At 55.0% G+C, this 17344-nt stretch overlaps 4 protein-coding genes across 4 annotated transcripts; 2 read left to right on the plus strand and 2 right to left on the minus strand.

The window, feature by feature from the left end:
• Window positions 1–3730: 3730 nt before the first annotated feature.
• Window positions 3731–6350, plus strand: TGME49_268182 (hypothetical protein; the record flags this gene model as incomplete). Its single annotated transcript, XM_002365484.1, has 2 exons — window positions 3731–4928; window positions 5335–6350. 2 exons carry the CDS (start codon window positions 3731–3733, stop codon window positions 6348–6350), a joined length of 2214 nt encoding a protein of 737 aa, XP_002365525.1.
• A 2018-nt stretch (window positions 6351–8368) lies between these two features.
• TGME49_268178 (hypothetical protein) lies at window positions 8369–9993 on the minus strand (the record flags this gene model as incomplete). The annotated part of the gene is made up of 1 exon (XM_002365483.1): window positions 8369–9993. One exon carries the CDS (start codon window positions 9991–9993, stop codon window positions 9418–9420), a length of 576 nt encoding a protein of 191 aa, XP_002365524.1. The 3' UTR covers window positions 8369–9417.
• Window positions 9994–10539: 546 nt separating this feature from the next.
• On the plus strand, window positions 10540–13371 carry TGME49_268176 (hypothetical protein; the record flags this gene model as incomplete). Its single annotated transcript, XM_002365482.2, has 2 exons — window positions 10540–11025; window positions 11752–13371. The coding sequence occupies 2 exons, from the start codon at window positions 10540–10542 to the stop codon at window positions 13369–13371; spliced, it is 2106 nt and encodes a 701-aa protein (XP_002365523.2).
• Window positions 13372–13791: 420 nt separating this feature from the next.
• Window positions 13792–14662, minus strand: TGME49_268170 (hypothetical protein; the record flags this gene model as incomplete). The annotated part of the gene is made up of 2 exons (XM_018781496.1): window positions 13792–13988; window positions 14587–14662. 2 exons carry the CDS (start codon window positions 14660–14662, stop codon window positions 13792–13794), a joined length of 273 nt encoding a protein of 90 aa, XP_018636532.1.
• Between the last annotated feature and the right edge of the window lie 2682 nt (window positions 14663–17344).

Here is a 17344-nt window from a genome sequence, read left to right on the forward strand (position 1 = left end):
CTTTTCTTGTCTTTTTCTTCTGCGAACGACCCGCTGCTTCCTTTCACGTAGAGTCCCGTCTCTCCGTCTCTTGCAAAACGGGTGAGCAGTGACAACGGTCGGCAATTTACTGTCGGTAGCCGTCTGCAGGTGAATACACTTACCCCGCAACACCATTCGCTCTCTCTTGAGTTCTCCATGGTGGCGACAAATACCATTGGGGCACGGAAGAGCCTGCATTAAATGTTCAGAAGAGAACTGCCTGATACTGGTGCCGCGCTGACGTTCGCCCCACAGGAATTCCCTCAATGGGAAAGAAGTTTGTCCTAACGCCAAGACTGACACACCACGTAAGCACCATTTCTTACGCAGGTTTTCTTGCGTACATTGGGGCTTGTTTCGCAGCGTTTCTAAAGCAAACTATTTTTTTCTTCCTCGGTCAGAGGACCAATGCAGCAGAGAATACAGCTGAAGACTGCCCCACAACTGCTATCCATGGGAAAAACTTAGTGGCTATATGAGGTGACAATGCGTTCGCTGACTGTTTTTCGTCCTTCAGACGTTGTATTCCGGATATCCGATTATGCACATGAGAGACAATCATCCGCTCTTGTCCACGGCATCAACAACAGAACACTAAGCCGGGGCGATCCCGAACAGCCTCGCAGAACGCGTTTTGCAAAAGCTGGTAACTATAAGCCTGCTCAGTGTACACAAGAGTGGCTCTTACTCTATCTCTCTCTGTATATGTATATATATATATATATATATATATATACTCATACAGAACATGCATGGACTGTACACGATCTGCATACTGGTCTCGTGCAAGGCGAACGTATATCTGCTGCGTGCGTCATCTGTTCACATATTGATAGCGTACGGGGGATCACGGTCTCTGTTCTTAGGCAACAAGCGGGCCGTATGTGCAGTCTTAGAGTGAAACGTCGCAGAGAGACAAGAAAATATTGAGACAGATGCAACCGGACGACAACAAGCAGGTATTATACGAGCGTTCCCTTTCAGAAGTGGAAGAAAACATCTTTGCTGAGCATATGCCTTGCGTGCTGTACCACCACAAGCAACGAGTATAGACACGGGACTGAGCGAAACAGATGTTCGAGCTGAACAGAGCCAGCGGTTGATGTTCCTGTCGATGCCTGTCATAAGCCTGTGCTGGGGCGGCTCAAATGTCACAGGGCCGTCCGTATGCCTCATCGGCGAATGCGTACTTTACACGAACTGGAGGTGTTTTCCCCTTGATATGACATGTCATCATTTATGAAGATGTAGAAAACGGCGACCCCGATCACCGTACTGTTTGTTGTTTCAAACACAGAGCCACATAGGCGCATTTGCTGCCTTCTATCTCATTGTAAAAACGTCACAAAACCAACCAGTATTTGCTTTCTTATGTCACGTGTGGGTGAGGCTCGACCTCTTACGAACTGGCAAGATCCAGTCTATCGTCACAAGAGAGCGCAACAGGGGAAAATGGAGGAAGATAGAGGCAAACCTGATGTCGAAAGAGTCTGTGTGCTAAATGCGAGAGACGAATTTTCCCCGCTGAATCATGGACACTTTTGGCATATCCCTTGACCCGTAACGACCGGGTCGAACACAGTTCCGTCACTTCTCTGAGTCTTCTTAGCCCTGTGGAACAGCCTGTACTCTGCCATCGACAGCACAAAGCATAACGGCACAGCGTCCTCGTTTGTGATTCTGCCTTTCCGTCGTATGAGTCTGCAACTCCGTTGCCAAAGCGCACTCGCCTTACACAAAACCTTCATTGCCAGAGTCACAGCAGTTCGGGAGCAGAGAGACACTCTCTTAGCTATGCATCCGAACGGGAGAACCAACGACAAATGTCCTGACAACGCAAAAGGTACATCGTTGAGGCACAGAGCACTTCGTGAATGAATGCCCTTACTGCAGATGCGAAGTAGCTACCGTACTGAATTCGATTCACATTTTTGGCAGCCTTAATTGAATTTTTCCCATGTTCGGCCACACAGTTCAACAGAAACGGTCTTGTATGAGATTGAAGGAGGCTTTTCCGCTTGAACCGCTTTATATTGTTTTAATAACGGCAAAACGGGATCGTTTTAACTTGATTCTTTTCTGGCAACCGTCCAGCCTGACACAACGAAGTGTGGAAGTGCAGCGCAGTTCCAGACAAGAATCCTGTCTCTCATCAACAGAGTCTTTCTCCAATTACTTTCTTCGAACTGAAGCTTGCCAGACTAAGGGGTTTCCATTCCCCTTGTTTTGTCCATCACTTTTTCCACTGATTCATGCTCCCTGGCAAAGAAAGGCAACATCTATGGTGTAAGCCGATGTACCAGCGCCGCACGGACGTGGCTAAAAGCGCATTGATGCCTAGCCGATGGCAGGTGCATTCCCCACTCCAAACTCAGCGTCAGATTCTGGATTTCTCTCAGAAAGAATTTTTTTTTCAACTCATTTACTGAGCCCAGCACCTTTCTGATGGGACACAACACCTCTCTCCCGAGAATCGGTGCGTTTTTGAGTGGGGAGAGCATCGACTTCGCTGCAACCACAGGACAGCCACGGCTAGGCGAGCTCGAAGTCGCGTGTCTTGCCTCTCTCGTTTGCTCAGTGAAACTCGTCTTGTGAGATAGTTAGCAAGAAATCACTCCCTCTCCGATGCATTTGAGCTTCGCAGGATCGATTTCGATGCTTATGCGTTTTTGTGTAACGTGGCCTGTCTTGCTGGACGAACCCTCCGTCGACGTTTCTTCGCCCTGTAGTCTTCTCTGCTGCCGTCCACGTCAAGGGCGGTAACATCTCGGTTTTCTGACTCTCTGACTTTTTCGCGATTTTCGAGGAAACAGGGAGCTTTTCGGATTCGCCAGATGTGTGGCGCGCGTTGCCTGGTGACAAAGCGCTCTTGCTTTTGACTTTGTTGCAAGACAGGTCCGTGAGAAACAGAGGTCCTGCGACGAAACGTTCTGTTTCGTGCCGGACGGCAGAAGCGATACACGAAGCAGTGAAGCAGAGAAGCGAGAAGAAATTCGTTTTTTCATGAGTGGGCCCGGAAGCGGACGCTTGCCTTCCACTTTTCGATGCGTGCAGCCGAAAACCGTAGCCGGCTCGCTCTTAGGACTGTGTTATGTCTTGCCGACGGAATCCCAATTCCTCACCCCATGCTCGCTTCTCGCGGTTTTCTGCGTGTTTTCCCTCATAATTTTTATCGTTTTCGTTGCTTATTCGTCCTGTCCTGGACCACGTTACCGCCTAAGCTTCTTCGCTGCCCCTGCCGGTTTCAGCTTGTGCTAGGTTCGGTGATAACGGGTCGTTCGTGATTGCCACGGGACGTTGGAGGACGTTGGTTCTTCCAATACGCCACGCACACGCGTCCGGGACGCTGTTCCCTACATATTTCTGGAGGACTCCCGAAGAAGAACCTGCCCTTTTCTGTCCCTTGTCTTTTCTCTAAGTGTCCTGTCTTCTTGAATTTATTCGACCTTCCTCTTGCTTTGCCTGTGTCTCAAAGAGTTTCACTGAAAAGAGACGAAGCCGAGGGCGAGGCGCCGCGCAACAAGCTGGAGGGTCCGACAGCGAGTGAGGTATCTGCATCGCCCCCTCAAATCTGAAGGGCCTCTGAGCTGAGGCCTGAATCATGCGTCTGACTTCGTTGGAGTTCAATACAGAACCGTAGGCCGTGCATGTTGAGGCCGTAGTCCGTTCCGCTTCAGTCTCCTGCCCTCAATTTTTTTTATGCAGGCAAATGGCGACTGCTGAACCTGGGACTCCTTCTGGAGCCGTCGACGCCTCTGGTCGGGAGGCGCAGGCCGCAGCAGCCCCTAGCGATCTTCACAGTGGCTGGCTGCCTCGCTCTTTCCAGTCATCTGATCCTACCTCTTCATTGTGTCTCCGTCTCGCCGTCGCTGCTCCCTCGCAAGAAGGAAGAAAAGAGGACCTGTCGCCTTCGTCCCCGCCCCCTGCATCCGCGAACCCTGCACCGCGGAGCTCCTTCCAGGGCCAGCCGCCCCGGTCGCAAGCACCTCGCACTGTCAGCTTCCAGCTTCCCTCTGCTTCATCTTCTCTGGAGACATGCTCGTTGCGGCCTCTACCCGCTTCCCCACACGCTCCTCATTGTCTCTTTTCCTCGACTTCTCCCTCGGCGGCGAGGTCTGCTTCGATGTCTTCCTGCTCTGCGTCGCCCGGCGCAGCCCCCCTCCACTCGCGGAGCTCCCCCTGTCTCTCCGGACCGCGGTCCTGGTCCCTGTCTCCCGACTCCGCCTACTCCTTGACGCACTCCATTTCTGCGCCTGTCCCCGAGGCGCTCGCCCTCGACGGAGACAGGGGTGCCGACGCCTTCCGGGGCCTCCTCCGGCGCGTCTCGGACGCCGACTCGGACTGCAGCGGCCATCTAACTGAAGCCTCTGTGGAGCACGGCTCGTGTTGCGGCTCTCTTTGCAGAGGGTACCACGCACCTACGAAATGGGACCTGCATATGTTCTTCTCGGGCTGTCTGCTCGCGTTCGCGTGTGTGCTCTTCTGCGCCGAACATGTCGCTGCAGGCCTCGCCCTCTGCGCTCTCGCCGCCGTCGCTCTCGGCCTCGTCCGAGCGCAACGACGCGTCATATCTCTCCACCTCTTGCTGCTCCTCACCCTCTGCGCCTGTGTCTTGGCTGCTGCGTGGGCGATTCGAGAGGCGCGAGAAATTGAAAGAACGGAGCTTCTGCAGAAACAGGAGAGACTCTTCACTCGACACCTGGCCGCCCTCGAACGGCGTGCAGAGACGCTCAGGGCCTCCGGAGCCGCAGAGGCAGACGTCGCCCGGGAAGCAGCGGAAATCGAAGAAAGGAGAAGAACTGCGCTCGCCTTGCTCAGACAGGCGGCGATGCAGACTCGGAAAAACAAGGCAGCGCATGCACGAGCAGAGAAACCCCTGGAGAAAAGACGACAAGACCAGTTCTTAGGTAAGAGGGGCGACATTGGGCCAAACGGTTGCTGAGGAGTGGCCGAGAGAGATTCGTGCTCGAAAGAAGTTGCTGGAAAAAAGCTTTTGCAAGAAAATAAAAGTTAGGGACGTCGCGTGTCTGTTTTCTCTGCGGAAGCGTTCCTATCCACGTTCTGTCTTCCAGGCGATTCTTCCGGTGTCCGCCGGAAAAACCTGTTTTCTGTTTGCCGCGTCGAGTTCTCGCAGTTCCTGTTTCACGACCAGAATCAGCTTTTCAAAGCCCATCACAAGTACCGCTTTTCCCCGAGTTGTGAGTCCCCTAGCTGTTTTACCGCGTCCTGGAATCGCGAGTGCGCTGCCTCTCCATCGCATTTCCTCCGGGCACATTCTGTTGTCTTGCCTTCTGTGTGCTTTCTGTACACCAGCGAGCAGCATCGCCGTCGTTCTGCTGCTCTTCTCCCTGTTCCTCCTGAACTTTGTGGTGGCCGGGTATCTAGGCTACTTACCTTTCTACTTCTTCGTGTATCAGAACCTCACCGTGGCCTTCTTCTCCTTTAGGGGAGCTTACGCGGGGCTTCTGTGCGGAGCGACGCCGGCGATTTGCTTTCTGCTCTTCTGCCTGAAAGCGTACCTCGCAGCCTGGGTCCTGGTCCCCCTGCTGCTTCTCACCCTGGGCCTCGGCCTCTGCGCCCAAGTGTCTGCTGGTCGTCGTGCGGCGGCTCGCAGGCCCGCGCGGTCGCCCTCGGAGTCAACTGTCTCCTCCGATGCCCGACAGCTGCAGGCGAGTCCTGAGCCGTGCGAGAAGGCCGAGAGGAGAAGGCGACGAAACTCGCTGCTGCGGCTTATCTTTGAGACGCTCCTCGTGGTGGCCGTCGCCCTCGTCATGGTCGTTCACGGGATCCTGTTACCGCACTGCGTTAGAGAGCTCAACGAGAAGACAGATGCCGAGGAGAAGCTTCCTTTGGGGGACGGTGCCGAGGCGCAAGAGGCCGGCGACTCGGAGGCCCAGGATGTCCTTTCTCTCTACAGAGCCGAGGCACTCTTCAGTCTCCTTCTGTGCCAAGAACTTATTCTCCTGCTCTCGCTTCTTCTGCTGCTCCCGCGCCTCGTGTTGATGTGCATGCAGCACCGAGACGCGCGGAGGAACAAGGGGGCGGAGGGCCTTGGGCGGACCCTCGAGAAACCGCGGCGAAGCTCCCTCGCTCTTCTCCTCCTGGGCGCGCCCTGCCCATCAACCTCAGAGAGAGAGCGCATGCACTGCAAAAAGGGAGCGACGGACACAGGGCCGAGACAGCCGTTGACACCCAGAAATCTCGACATCGAAGAAGGCCAGAAAACAGACAAACGCGAGAGTCAGGCCCTGGACGATGTCGAGGCGGAGTTCATAGGCAGATACGAAGTCCGCCGAAACGGGCGCGACGACTCCTACGAGTTCCGGTGAGTTCAGCAGAGTTTCAGCGTTAGTGACGAATGGAAAGTCGAACAGAAACAAGGGGAAGAAACAGGGGCGCAGAAAGTCGTGTCCACCCTGTGTTTGATGGAAATATTTGGTCCCCTGAAACCCCAGAGCCGTTCTGTGGAATCTTCTCAGACGTAATACTGCTACCGCCGTTTTGTCTGCATTCGAGACAAGAAAGAAAATGCGTTTCCGTGAGTCGCGGACTTGCAGAAGCAGCGGAATTGATGCGCATTGCGTAGTACACATACGGACGCGCCCAAATCGGTGGAGCGCGATTTCCATTTGTACATCTGTGTTTCAGTGAGCTGAACCCTTTGCGGTTTCCCGCGCCTAGAAACCGAGTTATTGATAGAAAATGTAGAAGCCAGAAGAACCTCCCAATTGAGAGACCGACAGGCATGTGAACTGTCGAGGGCGCCTACAACGTCACCGTCGTAGAATAACCGTAATGTCGTAGGACCATGAATTCAACGCTTTCAGTTGTCTGAAGCGCTCCAGTGTGTTTGTTTGTGCCGTGACCGGCTACGGAAGGTCCTCAGGGATACTTGACGTTCGCAGCGTTCCTAATTCTCTGAATGAGGGCAGACGACGCCAGCAGGAAAGGGCGTCTCAGCTCAAACAAAGTGTCAACAGTTATCCGGTCTGAATCTGGGTGTGGGGGATTCTCGATATCTCGTGTGTTTTCTGGCTTCCCTCTTGGATTTGGAGTGTGGAGCAACAACAGACGTCTGTCCGGATGTCTTGTGTTTCTCTGAATGAAAAACGAACTTGTTGAGACTCCGAGGAGTCTCTACAGGGAGGTGATGCGACCGCCTACTTTGCTTCAGAAATGTGTCACGCCTTTCCTGCGTCTGGAACTGGAAAATGTCTAAACGGGCCCATCAGTGAACCGCACTGCACGGCAACTTTGTGTCAGCGCAAAAGAATATTGTGTCTTGTCTAAACCATTTACAATGATATGTCCAGGATTCGTCTAAGAAGCGCGGATACTGATCCACGTTACATTCGATCTCTGAATTTGTGTTTTCGACACTCGTCATGAGTCGTCCCAGTGTCATGTGCCCGCGAAAACCAGCAGGCGTAGAAACGGTGCCTTTTGCTGCGTTTCAGCGCTCCTTTTCGTTTGGGGTTTTGCTGCCACGGGAAACCAGATTTTTCCGTGTCGCTGGTCGCGCCATTTCTGTCAAAATTCGTTTCACCTACTGTTCCACATTTGCCGAGGGTGTCGAAACCACGGTCTGTGAATAGAGGGAGCTCGGCAACTCAGTGATTTCCCTTTCCTTGTTGGCACCGACGGACTCCGCACATTTCAACTCGGCTGTTCTCTCCTGTTGCTGTTTCTTTCTTCGTCGACCATGCAAGGACAGCTCACTGCAGTCCTCCGTCAGTGTGCCAGTGCAATGCGTGAAAGGGTAAACCGTGCCAGTCAGCGAGGAAAAGCCTGAGGCACTCGGCCCCTCGAACCGCCGCGGGGCCCCCCACTTTGTGTGCTCTGTGTCCCTTGTTCCTCTCAGTCTAGCGTTTCTGGCCATTAGATGTCCTTTCTTTAGGCTTTGTTTTCAAGAGCAAAAGCCAGGGAGAGGGTCCCTCTCAGAGCAGGGTGCGGCAATCGAGGGATGTCTTTTCATCTGTGTTTCCACGGGTCGAACATTTCGGGATTTTGAGATCAGGGGATTTTGCAGTGATCCAAGCGCTTTCCCGCTGTCGATCTGCAACCCCCCGTCACATCTTTGTCTGCTATCTCATTCGAGAAGCGCTCTTTCTCTAAAACTGGAAAGTTGCGTCTTGCTCCCGGAACGCTTCGTCGCTGTGTTCCCCGGCAGTTTTGCGAAACGTCCGGCCACCCTGTCGAGAAAGCGACTTTCTGTCAGCCAGTACCACGCAAATTCCAAAGTTTGAAAAATTTTTGATTTCGTCCTCCCGTCTTTCAGTCTTGTCTTTTTTTTCACCAGTGGGCACACGCGACTCCTCTGGTAATCGCGAACGCGGCAACGGGCACCGACATCTGGGCAGTCTGGGATTTCTTTGTTGGAGCCGTCCTGAAATACGTTTCGTCTCGGCTGTTTTGATACCTCCTTTCAATTTTTTAAAGTGGAATCGTTTTCCCTCCGGTTTCCCAGCACGTCTACCCCAAAACGCTGATGCGTTGGAGGGTCACCTGGAGAAAGAGCGACCTCGGCAATGCCGTCGATGCTGCCGTCGCCCTTTTCCGTCGGGGTCACTTGTCAGATGTTGTGTGAAAGCAGGGGTCAATTGACTCGTGATCACTTTTTCAGAGAAGAGAGAAAGACATTTCTCTTCAAAAATCCACTTTTCTTGCGGCGATCCGCTTCCGACTGCGAGGTATCCCCACCCGCTCCCGTTCTCGCGGGCGTCCGAGCCCCGCTGACGCCGCGAATCCGCGCACCGACCGCGCGCTGAATTTCGCCATTCGAGAACGACGCTCCGCAACGACGAAGATTTTCTCTTTGACTGGGGAACAGGTTTTAGTGTCGAGTTTTTATTTCTATTTGCGCCCAACTCATGGACCGTTCCTCGATGCGACGCCTATGGCAGGCCTAGAGCGCGTCCTGTCTCTCGGCGAGTTGCGGCCTTCGCCTCTCTCTTCGGCGTCTTGTGTGTCTCCTTCATCATCTTTTTCTTTATTTTCCGGCATTTCTCTTTCTCCATCTTCCTCAATTCGCTCCGTATCACCCGGTGCCTCCCGCCGCTTACGACGGCCTTCTCGACTTTCAGACCCTCCCTCAGAGTCCCGCGTCAACAGGGACTCATCGCTCCCCTGCCTCAGCGAAAGCGCAGCCGCCTGGAGCGTCGCCCTCCCGTCGTTTCCCTGTTCGGTTCAGTGCGCAGTTTCTTCGAAACGCATGTACCCTTGTCAGCTTTGGCTTCGACAACGAGACGCATGCACTCCCGATCTCTCTGGACGGTTTGGGTCCACCCGCGACAGGCGAGGAGGTTCTGAGGCGCACGGAAATCAAACGGAATTGCGCCCATTTGACATTTTTGCTCCGATTGCGGTTCCCGGTGTTTCGCGGCGCTGCCGAGCTTCTCACTCTCTTGCCAGTGTGTTTCGGTTCTTCGCTGTGAACCCCCTGGGGTTCCTTCTTCTGGGTCTTTCTCTTGGAGCGGGCGTCGCGCTCTTCAACTGGAGGAGCTCTCCTTTCCTCTCCAGTCTCTCTTCCTTCGATTCGCCGCTCCTGGTTGACGCCTCGGCCTCGTCCGCAAAGTCCGGTGACGCCTGGGTTTCGCTCGATCTTCCCCACACTTCCCCCAGTCTTTTCCTTTTCTGGAGAGAGAAGTTCTTCGAAGCAACTGCACTGGTTCCCTTGAGCGAATTCTTTTCAAGACTTCGTTCCAGCTTCGCAACGCTGCCTGCGTGGCTAGCTACGACGATATCTGTGGAGTGTCTGTACACCTCGTTCCTCGTCACCGTCTCCGTAGGAACCGCGGCGGCCTGCGCGTTCCTGTCGGCAGCGGTTCTTGCCTTTCTGTTGCCCGTCTCTTTCGCCTTCCTCTCGGCGCTCTGTCTTGCGCCAGTTGCCGGCCTCATTCCTCTTCTCGCGGGCGGCGTTTGCGTCCTGTACCGTGTCACCATCTGCATCGTTGGAGTTTGCTTGAGCTGCATACTTGCCTATCTAGCGATCGTTCTCTGGTGGGCGCTGCTGTGTCTGTTCCAGTGACGGCCGGGATCGGCAGCAGGAGGGGGGCGTCAAAGCAGAGAGACGAAGGGGACCGGAAATACTTGGAGGAGGGGAGACAGGGGAAGTTTCACTACAGAGGTTTGCGCGGAAGAACGGGAACGGAGGGGAAACAGAGTGTGTCGAAGACACAAAGTGAACCGAAGTGGAGGAGACAAAGTTCTAGGTTCGTGGAGATTCGAAAACATCCTCAGAAACGCCAGTTCTCCCTCTCCCGCGGTGGAGGCCAGTGCCTCCGGCGCCTCGACGCCGTTGTGAAGTGGACGACATTCGGTTTCTGAAACTGGAACGCAAACTTGACCGGCGAAACGTCTTTCTGCAGGGAGCGGACATGACGTTTTTCCATGTTTAACTCACGCATTCGTGGAAGACGTTTTTGTCGAGAAAAGCTCCGCGACCGAGGAGAGAAGCATCAACTCGCCTGCCTGTGACGTTGGGGCTACCTCTCGTTTCTGCTTTTCCATGGTTCCTTGATGACGCCTCCGTGTCTTCATCCAGAGACTGTTCCTTGCATGCAGACACCACTCGGCCGTTCTTTCCATTGCCATGGTGTCTCCCCCGCCCGAGCCTCACTGCCTCTCGCCCTTTCCCTTTCATCGCATCTTTTCTGCCTCCTCGCTAGCTCGGCGCTTTGCTTCTGTCTCTCTGCTGTTCCTCGCAGATACGTGTACAGCGTGAAGCTCGTGCGCTTCTGTGACCGGAGCCAGGTGTCTCGACACCGGCTCGCTGCCGTTCGTGTGCCTCCGCCGAAGAAGTTTTTCACTGGCGACGTCCAGCTGGCGTCTCCGCGGAGTCGGTGTCGCGCCGGCGCCGGCGCATGCACAGCCCCCGAGGGCCAGGGAGCGCAAGAAGAGCGAGCGAAGAGGATTCAGGCTCTCCTCCCGTCAGCCGACAGCACAGAGGGCGCCTACGTCTGGGCCAATGCCTCGAACGACCCTCGAAGAGGAACGACTCTGCTGGTGAGCACTTGCTTGTCGTTGTGTGTTGTTGCGAGAGCGGGGCGACTGGGCGCGACGTTCAAGCCCCTGTTGATTGAGAAAAGGTCTCGGTCCGTTGCGGGTCGAATCAGCGAATGGCCGTCTCTGCACGAGCCTCCGCATGCCGCGCTCAAAACTCGGAGATAAGCCGAGCTCCCCAGGCCCCACCCCAGAGGAGCCCGAGGACGCTTCTTCGCATCCCATCGTGTTCACACTTGCCGACTTGCGCGGCTTTTTCCGCCATATTCTTTCTTCCCTCTCCAGGGGTGGAGATCTCCACCGGTGCGGCTTCCCTCCCTTCTTGCTTGCTGTGTTGGGAAGGGTGACTGAGAGCTCGCCGCAAATATCCAAGCCTTCAAGCGTTCAACCGCAGCGCGGGCCTCTCCCTGCCCTCCCCCCTAAGCGTCAACGAACCCAAAAGAATGCTGCTTCTGAAACAGTCTACACGCTCAGCGACCTCCTCACCCACGTTCTAGGAAAACATCTAAAGTCTCACAAAAAAATACCTATCGCACATACACACACATACATATATATATATATATATATATACATATGCATACATATAATAAGTAAACATATATATATATATATATACATATTATATATATATAATATATATATAATATATATAGTTCTATGCGTGCTTTTTTTGCCTGTCAATGTCAATGTCTCTACTGAGGTGTGCATGTGCGGGCGCATTTGCAGGCGAAGTCCTCTGTGCAGAGTGAAGCGATTTGCTTCGCGTTTGACAAACATCTCTCGTACTGGGAGCAAGACAGCCACTACCGCGCGCGACCCTCCGATGTGAGGACCTTGCCGAGTTCTGGTCCTCGGGACTCGCTGGACCGTCAGCCGTCGCTGAACGAAGCCTGCGCTCTTGCGGCCTGTAAATCTCCCGAGGGAAGCGGCTCGCCGAACGCTCCAGCGGCGCTTGCAGAGGCTGGAGAGCCGAGCGAGGAGGACGGAGGCCGGAACCGCGAGAGAGGTCGAGAGGCGAGTGCAGAGATCGCGGCGGGGTCGACGCATCTGCAGAGAAGACTCCTTCCCGTAGATTCTTCCCAGGAGACCGCGAAGAACGACGAGGGAGAATCCAGCGAAGAAGAACGGAGGCAGGAAAGCGTGGATCCGAGAAGGGAAGCTGGACAGGAGACAGGAGCTACGCTGGAAGAGATAAGGGAGAGCCTAGGTGAAGAGAGCGAGGCCAGACCGGATGCGGCCTTGCGCGTCTGTGCGTCCTCCGAGGAGCTGAGCCTCACACTAGCAGAGGGCGTTCAGTCACCCTTCTCCTTCAGCGGCCAGAGGGCCCTGTCGCCGCGACTCGAGGTCGAAGCGGCGAGCCTTGGAGGCGAGAGCAGAAACGACGAAGACCTCACCGTCTCCGCCTTCTCAGACGACGAGGGTGAGCAGACACCTGCCAAGGCGGGTGCAGACAAGACTGCGGAGAACGGCGAGGTCGCTGCTGCAAGCTCATCGCCGGCGGCGAATTTTAGCGCTGAAGACTCCCAGGTTCCGCCAGGCTCGCTGAGGCGCCCGGCGGGTGATGCCGCCCGCGAGTCGAGCGCAAGCAAGACGAACGTGTGCTGCCCAGCGGCGCTGGACAGCCTCGACAGAGACATCGACGAAGTTTGTAGACTGCTGGAGAGTCGCCCGGCCTACTCGTGTGGCGCGCGAGACTCTGAGGGGGAACTCGAGAAGGAGACAGGAACTCAAGAGGAGAAAAGCAACGCATCGGAAGACCGTGCTTCCGAGCTGAGCGTTGAGGCGCCGCTTCCTGTTGCGAGCGCCAGAGGCCGGCGCAGAGAAAGGGAGGAAAATAGAGACTTGGAGAGCAGAGCAGAGTTTGTGCGCAGACGTCACGCGTCCCTGGCCGCCATTGGCCGTCGCGTCAAGGCCGACGCCGCCAAGCGGCGCCACCGGTCTCTGTCCTCCCACCGCCGCGGGTCTGCCTCTGAGCTCGCCTTGGATTCGTCTCCTGCTTCTCCGGCGAGACGCGCCAGCCTGGCGACGCTCGTGATTGCACAAGTCCGGGAGGAGGAGCGCGCCAAGGTCCGAGAGGCCCTCGAGGGTGGAGCGGAAGGCGAACGCGGCCTTGCCGGGTCTGCGAGACCGAGACGCAGTCGCACTCTCGAACTCTCTCGCCTCGGCACAAACCACGACGCGTACGAGGCGGCGTACCGCCGCATCCTTGAGGGCTGCATCACTGTCAAGGAGACTGACTGGACGTTTCTCGCCTCTGGGGAGACTGGCGAAAGCGAGAAGCTGGCCTCCGACGGCCGAGCGAGCAGCGAGGACAGTGGATGCAGTGGAAACGCGAGCGGCGCCTAGGCTAGCCGGAGTTCAGAGAGCACGAGTGAGTCCGTGACTCGAGACGGATTTTTCCGCAGGGGAGAGTCTTGCGAACCAGCTGCTGGAGTCTGCTCAAGGTGCTCTGGGGAGCTTTCCTGCGATTTCTAGGAGTTCAGCCTCTCGCCTGCCTCGTCCTTCTTCGGACTGCCTTGGAGCCCCCAGCGCCTCAGAACGCCGGTGGCGGCAACCAGACTCAGGCCACAGTGGGAGCCGTCTGCACTGAAGCGTTTCGCGGAGAGAACTCAAGCGGCAGAAAAGAAGGAAAATGAGGCTCGACCGCAGCAGTGGAGAATGGAACAAAGCCCAAGGCGATGGGCAGTTCAGGATGGCGGAAGGGGGACGCGCGGCGTGGATCCCCGTGAGAGATGCGGGGACGGATCGTGAAGAGACCGATTTTCCTCAGGGGCGAAACGCGTCGCCTGTGTCGCACGAGTGCCTGCAGACTGCTGAAGGGAAAAGGACGCTTGGTGACGAAGTCGACGGTGGCGGAGAGCGCAGCTGTGAGGAGGAGGAGGCTGGAAGGCTCACGGAGATGCAGAGCGAAGACGACATCGCCTGGGCGCTTGCAGACCCTCTCGGGGGAGACGGTGAAGGTCCTGGGAACAGGCACGAGTCAGGACGAGGAGCTGAGGGGGGAGAGGTGCCACCCGTTTTTCGAGGCGCTTCGAGGAGACCCCGAGAGGAAGGAGACAACGCAGACGAAAAAGACCGTGAGGGAACATATGAGGCGAAGGCGAAGGAGCTGGGAAGAGACACTCTGAGACTCCCTATGGGTGCGTTGCTTCCGCGACCTTCAGAGACGCTTGAGCGCTCGCATGTGACAAAGAAAGCGCGCCATCAAAATGCACCGTAACAATCCCAGTGATCTCTTCTCTTCCTGGCCATCGTGTTCAGATCCCCAATTACTTGCTGTCTCTTCAAGTCTCCGTTCAAGTGTCTCCACATGCTCCTTCGGGTGTCTCCAGCAGGTCCTCTGAATGTGCGTATACGACGTCTCCTGTATTCTCTCTGCCACCGATCTCCCCTGTTTCAGGACTTTCTGCCGCGCGCGTTCTCTCATCCTTGTCTTTCTTCTTGTTCCTCCATCCTCATTTTCGTTTCCTGTCAAGTTGGAGAGAGGCGATTCGCTGAAGGCGGCTCGCGGTCGGCAGGTTGACTCTTCAGCTGCCGCTGTTGTTCACGAACTGCGCTTACCTTCTTCTCTCGCGTTACCTCCCGCTTTTCTGCGCAGAGGCTCTGAGCCAAACAGCGACGAGGCTGCTCGAAGCATCACAGAGAGAGAACAGAGAAACGAAAAACGGTCGCGACGACAACTTTTGCCAAATAGGAGACACGAGTGCACCCGCCGTAGAGCAAAATCGAAACAGTTCAGAAAACGGAGACAGCTCAGAGAGACAAGAGAGTTCAGAGAAAGGAGACTCTTCAGACAAAGGAGTCAATTCAGAGAAAGGAGACTGCTCAGAAAACGGAGACAGTTCAGAGAAAGGAGTCAGTTCAGAAACCGGAGAGCGTTCAGAGAAAGGAGACTGCTCAGAAAACGGAGAGCGCTCAGACAACGTAGAACGCTCAGAGAAAGGAGGCAGTTCAGAAACCGCAGCTCGGTCAGAGAAAGGAGGCAGTGCAGAAATTGAAGATCGTTCAGAGAAAGGAGTCAGTTCAGAAAACGGAGAGCGCTCAGACAACGGAGAGCGTTCAGAGAAAGGAGGCAGTGCAGAAATTGAAGACCGTTCAGAGAAAGGAGACTGCTCAGAAAACGGAGAGCGCTCAGACAACGTAGAACGCTCAGAGAAAGGAGGCAGTTCAGAAACCGCAGCTCGGTCAGAGAAAGGAGGCAGTGCAGAAATTGAAGATCGTTCAGAGAAAGGAGTCAGTTCAGAAAACGGAGAGCGCTCAGACAACGGAGAGCGTTCAGAGAAAGGAGGCAGTGCAGAAATTGAAGATCGTTCAGAGAAAGGAGTCAGTTCAGAAAACGGAGAGCGCTCAGACAACGGAGAGCGTTCAGAGAAAGGAGGCAGTGCAGAAATTGAAGACCGTTCAGAGAAAGGAGGCACTTCAGACAACGGAGAGCGCTCAGAGAAAGGAGACTGCTCAGGAAACGGAGAGCGCTCAGACAACGGAGACTGCTCACACAACGGAGAGCGCTCTGAGAAAGGAGACTGCGCAGGAAACGGAGAGCGCTCAGACAACGGAGACTGCTCACACAACGGAGAGCGCTCAGAGAAAGGAGACTGCTCAGAAAACGGAGAGCGCTCAGACAACGGAGAGCGCTCAGAGAAAGGAGACTGCTCAGAGAAAGGAGGCAGTTCAGAAAACGGAGAGCGCTCCGAGAAAGGAGACTGCTCAGGAAACGGAGAGCGCTCAGACACCGGAGACTGCTCACACAAAGGAGAGCGCTCTGAGAAAGGAGACTGCTCAGAGAAAGGAGGCAGTTCAGAAAACGCAGCTCGGTCAGGGAAAGGAGGCAGTGCAGAAATTGAAGATCGTTCAGAGAAAGGAGACTGCTCAGAAAACGGAGAGCGCTCAGACAACGAAGAGCGCTCAGAGAAAGGAGACTGCTCAGGGGAAGGAGTCAGGTCAGGGATAGGAGGCAGACCAGAAAACGGAGAGCGTTCTGAGAAAGGAGGCAGTGCAGAAATTGAAGACCGTTCAGAGAAAGGAGGCACTTCAGACAACGTAGAGCGCTCAGAGAAAGGTGTCAGTTCAGAAACCGCAGCTCGGTCAGAGAAAGGAGGCAGTGCAGAAATTGAAGACCGTTCAGAGAAAGGAGACTGCTCAGAAAACGGAGAGCGCTCAGACAACGTAGAACGCTCAGAGAAAGGAGGCAGTTCAGAAACCGCAGCTCGGTCAGAGAAAGGAGGCAGTGCAGAAATTGAAGATCGTTCAGAGAAAGGAGTCAGTTCAGAAAACGGAGAGCGTTCAGACAACGGAGACAGTTCAGAGAAAGGAGTCAGTTCAGAAACCGGAGAGCGTTCAGAGAAAGGAGACTGCTCAGAAAACGGAGAGCGCTCAGACAACGCAGAGCGCTCAGAGAAAGGAGACTGCTCAGACAACGTAGAACGCCCAGAGAAAGGAGTCAGTTCAGAAAACGCAGCGCGTTCAGAGAAAGGAGTCAGTTCGGAAAACGGAGAGCGCTCAGAGAAAGGAGACTGCTCAGAAAACGGAGAGCGCTCAGACAACGGAGAGCGCTCAGAGAAAGGAGACTGCTCAGACAACGTAGAACGCTCAGAGAAAGGAGTCAGTTCAGAAAACGCAGCGCGTTCAGAGAAAGGAGTCAGTTCAGAAAACGGAGAGCGCTCAGACAACGTAGAACGCTCAGAGAAAGGAGGCAGTTCAGAAACCGCAGCTCGGTCAGAGAAAGGAGGCAGTTCAGAAAACGGAGAGCGCTCAGACAACGGAGAGCGTTCAGAGAAAGGAGGCAGTGCAGAAATTGAAGACCGTTCAGAGAAAGGAGGCACTTCAGACAACGGAGAGCGCTCAGAGAAAGGAGACTGCTCAGGAAACGGAGAGCGCTCAGACAACGGAGACTGCTCACACAACGGAGAGCGCTCTGAGAAAGGAGACTGCTCAGAGAAAGGAGGCAGTTCAGAAAACGGAGAGCGCTCAGAGAAAGGAGACTGCTCAGGAAACGGAGAGCGCTCAGACAACGGAGACTGCTCACACAACGGAGATCGCTCAGAAAAAGAAGACTGCTCAGAAAACGGAGAGCGCTCAGAAAACGGAGAGCGCTCAGAGAAAGGAGACTGCTCAGAAAACGGAGAGCGCTCAGACAACGGAGACTGCTCACACAACCGAGAGCGCTCTGAGAAAGGAGACTGCTCAGAGAAAGGAGGCAGTTCAGAAAACGGAGAGCGCTCAGAGAAAGGAGACTGTTCAGAAAACGGAGAGCGCTCAGACAACGGAGACTGCTCACACAACGGAGAGCGCTCTGAGAAAGGAGACTGCTCAGAGAAAG

Source organism: Toxoplasma gondii, chromosome VIII, assembly GCF_000006565.2.
Source record: "Toxoplasma gondii ME49 chromosome VIII, whole genome shotgun sequence".
Lineage (NCBI taxonomy): Eukaryota > Apicomplexa > Conoidasida > Eucoccidiorida > Sarcocystidae > Toxoplasma > Toxoplasma gondii.